This window comes from Aptenodytes patagonicus, chromosome 2, assembly GCF_965638725.1.
Source record: "Aptenodytes patagonicus chromosome 2, bAptPat1.pri.cur, whole genome shotgun sequence".
Taxonomy (NCBI): Eukaryota; Metazoa; Chordata; class Aves; order Sphenisciformes; family Spheniscidae; genus Aptenodytes; species Aptenodytes patagonicus.
Window position 1 is genome coordinate 56,699,625 of NC_134950.1, and position 8,194 is coordinate 56,707,818.

The 8,194-nt window shown below is 44.0% G+C and overlaps 1 protein-coding gene across 1 annotated transcript; it reads left to right on the forward strand.

Annotated features, from left to right (window-relative positions):
• The first annotated feature begins 4,966 nt into the window (after nt 1-4,966).
• Nucleotides 4,967-6,360, forward strand: LRRC30 (leucine rich repeat containing 30). The gene is given in 1 exon segment (XM_076332226.1): nt 4,967-6,360. A coding segment is annotated over 1 exon segment (1,044 nt). The 3' UTR covers nt 6,011-6,360.
• The last annotated feature ends 1,834 nt before the right edge of the window (nt 6,361-8,194 follow it).

The following is an 8,194-nucleotide window of genomic DNA, read 5'->3' on the forward strand; positions in this document are numbered from 1 at the left end:
CGGCTGATACCGCAGTGCAGGATCGTGGGTTGCCTCTGTTTAATGTAGCCAGACAGGCCAGCTATTTGGCTTGTGTACACACAGGGGAATTGTAGCAGAAGTAGGAGCTGACCAACTAGTCATTTTTGCATTTTCTGGATTTTCAGAATACTACTGCAAGTTTGCAGAAAAATTTCCTGTAATTCCATGTAACATGAGAGTCGCTGCTGGCCGCTGACTACTGGGAGGAATCGAGCCTGTCATTTCTAGTCTACATACACACACAAAACCAAATCTCTCTCTTTTTATTCAATACTACGGATAGTTTGAGCTTGTCTTCTGTCAAGATGTCTGCAGAAAAACTTTGCCAAAGCTCTTGTTAAATGAGCCCCTGCACAGGCAGTCATTCACCTCCAGGTCCAATTCTTCATGGGTCAGGCAATCCAGCAGCTCTACATGGGACCTTAATAAAACATTCCAGGAAAGCTCCAGGGACACACAGGCATTAAAGGCTGTTAACAGCACCATAATTAAAAACAAATTAACAGGAAATCTGAAATTGCCTTAAGAATTGTTCCTGTCTTGTGTCACATCTCATAAATCTCAAATTACCTTTGAAATTTGCCTTAGTATTTCAGAATAGCTGCAAGATCAACAAACCACTACAAAGTAGTTAAAAACCTACAAAATTTGCTTCCTTAGCACTAAGACCAGAGGATATCTTTGACAGTCTGCACGGCACTGACACTTTTAAAACCCTTTATTTACTTCAGAGGAAAGGACCAGCACAAGAAAAAATGGTTTAGTAGCTGCAGTTGTATTTGTAGTGAATATTCCTCTGGCATGACTGTTGCTTTCTGCTGAACTTGAAACAAGCTAACCCTTTTTAGCCAAAGGATCCTTCCTGTCACAGGAAGGGTTGGGTAGTTTCTGCATCCTTATTTAGCCAGGTGTTTATTGTAACACCTAGGTAAGGAATGAAAATGAAAATTTCTTCCAAAAGAGCATGGGTTGAACTTCCCAGCATTTTAGAAAAGGCTATGCTTAAAGATTTAAACTATTCCTTGTTATATTAATACATTTTTTAATAAACTGAGCCAGAGGAACTATATAAGATTTTGACTCCATAGAGAACGTGAAATTTGTTTCAAAATCAGTTATGAACCTATAGGCATATGCTGATGAAACTGTAGGTATCTATTGTATGCTCACCATTTTAAAAGGCAATGACAGAATTTGGTTTTGCAGGAAAACAAAATTTAAATTCAGTGTGTCAAGATGGCTATGGTTTCATTAAAAGCCTGACGCTATCGGATATTTCATTAAAAGCTCAAATCCTATGGAAAAGTAATTATGTGATGATCTCAACTTTTATTTAAAAACAATGCAATTGTCTAGCCTCCCCTTGCCCGGCTGCAGAAGAAAGCTTGAAAATGTTTCCCAAGTGTATTCTAGAGACTCCAAACCTGCAGGCAAATAAAAAAGCCCATAGATAATAGACTTTAAAATTCCAGGTCTTTGTGAACTCATCTTACAGTTTTTTCAGGGCTGACAATCCTGCTTCCTTCAAAAAAAAAAAAAAATCATTTGCATTGTCAAAGAACATCAGAAAATATAGCTTGTCATTTTTGTCAGCTTACCAGTTTTTTATCATTGCTAATAGTGCAGTTTCTCTTATTATATTAGTTAGACTACAAAGTTCTTCACCAAGTTTTGTGTTGTTTTTTTCCCCCGCACACTAACATTTTTGTTTAATCCACGAAGCAATTATCAACTACACTGTATCATGTAAATCCCACCGGTTTGGGTTTGTTGGTTTTTTTTTCCCCTGCCAAACTTGCATGCATGAAATTCTTTTCTGCTTTCTGCCAGGCTGTGTCAACACAGGTCAGTGTTTTACTGGCCCAGCTACCTAAGGGAGGCCCAAAGGAATCAGTCTGTGCCCAGAGCACAGCACAGCGCGGGGCAGGGAACTGAAAAGTGTTTGAACAAAACCAGTCCAGGACATCAATAGATAAGGGACTATTTTTGTTCAGAAATTTAGTTCCTGAAATGTCCAGATGAGGCCACTGTGGTTTTATTATCCCGATTTCAAGAAAGGAATTTGATTTGGTTACCTCAGAGTTTTCCGTCTCCACAACTGCAAGTGTGCTCAATAGCCTGTTTTTCTGTTGGAGAACAAAGAAAAGGAAATGGTTATTTTTTTTTCCTTCGCGCAGCAGTTACGGTACTCGAGGAGGCAGGAAGGGAACCGGACAATGGAAGCTGTAGATGTGGAATTTCTTCTGTAAATCCCCGCTGCTGCTGCTGCTGCTGCTGCCTGGCCAGCAGTGGAGATACAGCAATGCAATAGCAGGAGATGCTGCGAGGCTGAAGCAGAGCAAGCATTTTCGTTTGATGGAGAGCCCCAGGTGAAGCTTTCCAACAGCCCGACCCAGACTGTACAGGCTTGGTTTCAAATCGGCGGCGTGATGCAAAACCAGGGAAGGGTACGGAGCACTTTGGCTGAGTCACGCTGTTAGGAAATGGGGATTTCTGTGGTGAGAGGCCGGACTGGGCCCTGCCAAGCCCCCAGGCAGTGAACTCTAATGCGTTATGGCGATGGGGACGACGTTCTCATCCAAAAATATCTGGCCAGCCAGGGGGGAGACCGTGACTACAGGGAGACTGTGCTTCCTTTGTGTTTTGTTTTTGTTTGTTACTAAAAGGGACCTCCAGAAGCAAGACCCGCCCCCCCTGAAGTGACCGTGGGGACGTGGGCAGGCGTGAGAGCCCAGCCACAGGGAGGGACGCTGGCTGCTGGGCAAAGCTGCAGCAGGTTCCTCGTTCCAGCAGTGTGGTTAAAAGAAGGGAAATGCCTAACTTCGTAAATGCTCTCTAAAATACTGTTTTCTTCCCTTCGTGTTTGCCGCTGCAGAAGGGAATGCCTTCTTCAAATCCACCTAGGCTGTCTGATAATAGGTGCATTTTTAACAGCAGCTGGGCAGACAACCCAGAGTCAGGACTCGTGAGAGGCTCTCGTTTTTGCTTCTCCACCTGCTTGGGCTGAAGGGCCACATTTCAGCCTTAGGTCCCCCGTCATACAAGGCCAAATCTGGCCTGAGTTTGGCCTGCTGTTGGGTTTCCTCTCCCGCACTGAGCAGCTCCTCTGCCTACAGCGGCAGGGTTATCTCTGCCACTATGGGCAGCGCATTTGGATGATGGTTAACAAGAAGTCTGAGTCAGATCTTACGGCTGTGATGGGATTTAATATAATGTTTGTTTGTAAACTGACACATATTGTCGGAAAGTGCTTGCGAGGAAGGGATCTGTGACTCTCACTCAGGCTGCCGACCCACTCTAACCAAACAGCTACAGCTGGCCTCAGCCCTTTTCAGGCTCATCCAGGCACTCCAGGGAATGCAATATTTTAGCCTCAGGACCAGTTGGTTTTATGCCATGCAGCCCTGTTAAGGCGCATATTTTAATTGCGTGGCTTGCTCAGCTCGCCACCATCTTGTGCTTCTTGCTGTGGTCCTGGCTCCTCTCCTGTTGTAGGACCCCGCTCGCCAGACACAACGCAGGGATGCCCCCTCTCTCCCCTCTCCTCCCAAGCAGGTGCAGCTCTATGAGGGGCCCAAAACTGAAAAGAGACTGAGCAGTGCTTGGCAGTAACAAGGGACTGCAGGGATTGACTCCAAAGAGGTTGCTGGAGTGCCCCGACTCCCAGCTACAGCTTCAGGCATAGTCCTTTAGCATCTGAGCTAATGCGGGGTTTTAAGGTGAGGCTCTCTGAAATGAGATGGTGGGGAGGGTACACCCATCACCAGATCTTTCAGGCAGCAGCAAAGCATCTCCATCACCACGGATCCACTGGAGAGGAAAAGCCCTGAGTGTCTTGTACCATTTGCTGCAATTTTCACCTAGTTTAAATGGTGCCTGAAGTTTTTGCGTATCCTTTTTAGGGTCCTTTTGAATTTAAACTCACTGCATATTCCTGTAGCAATACAATTTCCTTTCATCAGCAGAGCTAGCTTCAGCTGTTGTCGGGTATTATTATACCTCACTGCTTCCTTCCTCTCCCATCAGTCCCTCTATCCTGGAGTTAAATGTCATTTATAGTTTGAGCTATTTGACTGCTAGTCCCCCTGTACCCCAGAATAGCCCAGAAAGACAGGAAAGTTCACGGGGAAAGAGGCATCAAGTGGCTACATTTTCTGCAGCACGAAAGAACCAGACCCCAAAAATCTCACTGATAGATGTGAAAGTAGCACAGGACATTTAGGACAGAGTAATTTGGACAGAACTGCGTGGTATGACTGCTCACACTTGGCGGCGTGGGTAGCAAGCAATCATCCAAGTGGGCGCAGATACCACTGGAAAATGTCACTGCTGCAGTGAAGGTGGTACCCTTTCTGAAAAGAAAGTGGCCTATCCTCACCACAAAGGGGATATAAAACTAACACTTTTTACGAGCATTAACTTTTTCTTTTTTTTTTTTTTTTAAACTAAAGGGAAAACAAGGACTCACATGAAAAGTCTTTACCAGCATTTTTGCAGCATGCAAAGTTTTCTGGTGGACTGGTAACTATTTCAATGAAATCAGGAACATCAAAATAAAAATGATTGTGAAAATGTCCTTTAAATCTTAATTGAAATGATGGCTTGTTTGATTGTTTTCTTCTATAGCTTGCTTGTTTGTTTTTTTAAGTCACTCTTGCTAATTGTCCTCCAGCCATGGTATGTACCAGATAGCCAAGAAAGCTGACATGGTGAAGTTATATACAGCATCCTTGTGACCTTTTTGCAGGGAAGATACATATCTGTCCAATAAAGCCCAGGCCAAATGACAGTGACAGCTGCCTTGTGGCATTCAGTTTGAATTGAACAGGTTTGCTCACAAGTCAGGAGCAAGTATTTCATTACAGACTCTGCACCAAGACCAACATAAGCCCCCAAAAGTGAAACTTTCCCTCAGCATCTATGGAAACTGCCCCGGTGGACTGAAATGCACTTCACAGGCTCCTCCTTATCTCCTTGCTTTGACTTTCCCGCCTCCTGCAAGCTGTCATCTTCTGTTGCCATTTGCATGTTGGTGTAGCACTTGCAAGGGAAGAAAGCCTCACTTCATCTCTCGGGAGGGATACAGGGTGTTATGGGAACTGAGCACTCGAAGAACGAGGGGCGAAGCAGCATGTTTTTTCTGAGGAAAGGTCCAAAGTTGCCTGCGTGGGAAGACGCTCTTCTCTCAGGGAAAGAGCCCAAGTCACTGCTGAAACGGGGATTGCGTTATGTCAGCTTGAGCCTCATAATGAAAGGGATGACCAGCGCGCCTGACTTCTTGTGGGGACTGCCTGAGGTGCAGAAACTGAACCTTTCACGCAACCAGCTGGTGGTGATTCCTCCTTCGCTGGGGAAACTGGACAGGCTGGTAGTGCTGAACTTGGGTGGCAACTGCCTCAAGTGTCTGCCTAAAGAGATTGGGCTGCTGAGGAACCTGAAGGTCTTGTTCGTCAATATGAATTGCCTGACAGAAGTGCCAGCAGAGCTCAGCTTGTGCAGGAAGCTGGAAGTTTTGAGCCTCTCTCACAACTGCATCTCGCAATTGCCTTTGAGCTTCACCGACCTGACAAGTTTGAGGAAACTGAACCTCAGTAACAACCGCTTTGTGCAAATTCCCCTCTGCATTTTCGCACTGAGGAGCTTAGACTTCTTGCACCTAGGGTCCAACAGGCTTGAAAACATCGCAGAGAGTGTCCAGTATCTGGTCAATTTGCAAATCTTTATTGTAGAGAATAACAACATTCGTACCCTGCCACGGTCTCTCTGCTTCATCACCGCTCTGGAGTTACTAAACGTCGATTACAATGCCATACAGACTCTCCCGGATGACCTCTACCTGCTGCGCCGGCTCCCACGCATCGCGTGGAACCCGATGGACAAAGGCCTCCACATCGCCCACAACCCCTTGTCCCGGCCCCTGCCCGAGGTCGTTGAGGGGGGGCTGGATGTCCTTTTCAACTATCTCAGGGAGAAAAAGGAGCACAACTGAGTTTCCGCTGAGCTTGGGATAAAGCCTGTCATCGAGACTCAGTCATATCGGAGCGCTTTCCTGCACAGGCATTTCCACTTCATAACGCTCGGATTTCAAAGACTGTGGATGGCTTTAGTAACGGTTGGAGGAAAGCAAGTAAAGTATGATGGTCTTGATTAAATGTGTGAAGAGTAAACTTTCTAAAAATTGCCACCTCTGTAACCTTCAGTGTTGGTGTGCTTGGGTTTTTTTAGGAAAAAAAAAGACCAACAAACTTGTGATAAAATGTTTGCTCTTCATTTGACAGAAACAAATTAAGGCAGACTGCTAGAAGTGCAGAAACGTGTATTTGCCAGCTATTAGGCTGGAGGAATATTAATATAAATTGGATTTACTATATGTGATTGCCGTTGCACTTTAACTCCTGCTCACTTCTTCATACGCAGATAAACCACTACGTAAACAAACACTGCTATCTAAGTGAATCTCAAGGAAAATGTTTAATTTACTTTTGGCAGTGAATATATCCTGAGCTATATTAGCTCACATACAGTATATTACTGGCCAGTTCAATACTGTTTGTTGTTTACGCCACAGCTGTGCACTGGCCTCTATAAATTACAGGTGAAGATTGCTGTCGATGAGGCGATTTCCCAGTTCTTTGGACGAAGACCCCAAACTTCCCAAAGCCCCTAGTTCCCCTCTTGAGACACGCAGCCTTTCCCACGGAGCCTCCTAGGATGCCGACAGTGGTGCATCACATCAGCTGGGAGCAGCATCCACATGAAGCAGAGAAATGAACGTGGGTCCTTATTCCCTCAAATGAAGGCTGTCAGATGAAGTTGCTTGTTACTGGATGAACAACTGCACTCCGTTCCCTTTCCTGCATCCCTGCAATCGGAGCCATGGAGTAACTTTACTCAGGAGGCAGTACGTCTCCTAAAGGTGAAATACGTCTTTCAGGAAAAGCAGCATTGAACCAATCATCGGCTGAAATAAGAGCTTCAAAAACATATACTTATTTCTGTGATTTTCAGTATCAGCCAGTAGCATAAAAGTCAGGTCTTATGTGGTTTCTCATATTGATCTTCTGTGAATGTCCTTCATCAAAGTTTTATCTGGTAATAAAGAAGCAGTATGAAAGAGCTGTTAACAATTTATGCAACCCGGGTTTTTTTGTTCCCTCACACCAGTGTAAAACAGAAGCAACTCTGTTGAAATCAGTTGAGATAAATGTTTGTGATGGCAGCGTAAAAGAGGAATGAGCCTGTATTTCTTGCGCTAATTAAGGGTATTCAAAGCCACTTTTAAAGTGCTTCCTATCCTATGCCAAATCTCAGGAATCAATGATTACTTTCTAAAACATAATTTGCTCAAAATTATGGAAGGCTGTGGAAGGCTGATCCTGCTTCTGGTGAAGTTAATGGACAACCCCTGGCTGAGGGGAAGACTCTTCAGCAGAGGTAGAAGCAGCCTGATAACAGCAGACAATTATGTAGTTCATAGGTACATGCAAGCAAATGTACCTATTTGCCACGCTAAGGTTATCAGTGCGGTACTGAACGTAGCAATGAAGAGTCGGTGCACACAGAATATTCCACTCCGGGGCTGCCTACCCTGATATTCTATTATGTTGGATTGTTTTGTATATCATTTGTTATCTTGATTGAGTATTTCAGTGTTACGCCCAGGAATCACAGTTTCCAAGCGTGTAGTCAAGGACAAATCTTATGTTTCTAGCAAACGAGAAACCTTTTTGAAGGGCTTATTTGCTCAAGCGTTAAGCAAACAAACAAACAAAACGAGTAAACAAACACCAAAGCACAGTTATTTTGTGACATTTTTTACTTAATATATGTTTCAAATGCAAAGATATTTTATGTGTAGCTTTACATGTATTTATTTCACCAGTGCAAAGTTCCAAGTTTTTTAATGAACAATACATCTAATAAATTAATATGTGATTCAATTAGCGACAAGAAATAAAGCTGCAATTATTTATAGAAATACCAACAGATAATTCTTGGAGGGGATTAGGCACAGATTCTTAACTTTTCTAAATGTCCATTTCATACCCCTAAGTCTGGCGTTCACGTAAACACTGCAGTCCTGCAATAGCACTTTGCAGGAAAATTAGATGCCTATGGCATTAATCACCTGAAAAGATTTTCCACATATCAGTATCCAGGATTATATGACACC